Source organism: Dreissena polymorpha, chromosome 6, assembly GCF_020536995.1.
Source record: "Dreissena polymorpha isolate Duluth1 chromosome 6, UMN_Dpol_1.0, whole genome shotgun sequence".
Taxonomy (NCBI): Eukaryota; Metazoa; Mollusca; class Bivalvia; order Myida; family Dreissenidae; genus Dreissena; species Dreissena polymorpha.
This window is the reverse complement of record NC_068360.1, coordinates 115,143,756-115,144,195: the sequence shown is the minus strand read 5'-3', so window position 1 is coordinate 115,144,195 and position 440 is coordinate 115,143,756. Positions and strand designations below refer to the sequence as shown.

The 440-nt window shown below is 34.3% G+C and overlaps 1 protein-coding gene across 1 annotated transcript in view; it reads left to right on the top strand.

Moving 5' to 3' along the window:
- Positions 1–211, top strand: part of LOC127836013 (heat shock 70 kDa protein 12B-like) — a 7,922-nt gene extending 7,711 nt beyond the window's left edge. Inside the window, exon 6 of the mRNA XM_052362432.1 lies at positions 1–211. This exon is cut by the window's left edge and continues 419 nt beyond it. Within this exon, the coding sequence (XP_052218392.1) occupies positions 1–211 (211 nt within the window).
- The last annotated feature ends 229 nt before the right edge of the window (positions 212–440 follow it).

Here is a 440-nt window from a genome sequence, read left to right as displayed (position 1 = left end):
ATACAGGACAAAGGACAGGGATCCGGCATACACAACAGATCCTGGATTTGAACAACTTGGTCTAATTGAAATAGTCAACAATACAGACATTCCACTGAAGGAACAGACAATTGAGACAACGTTCATGTTCGGAGACACAGAGTTGCATGTATTCTGTGAGAATGTAAAGACTGGCAAAGTGGAGACATTAACACTTGACATGAACAAATAAAACTTTCACTATAGATACGCGGAATGAACCACTTTTGACAGCACTCTTATCTCTTACAATTCATGACGATTCTGGTTATTATTTATGTAAAGACTTCAAAGTTTGATAGAAGAACCGAACGAGTTATTGTCTTTAAAATGAGCATATAAAATACTCCACTTAAATTAACTGTTATTTCAATTTGAAAAGTGTGTACATTTAATTATGTGTGTATATCAAATATGCACAT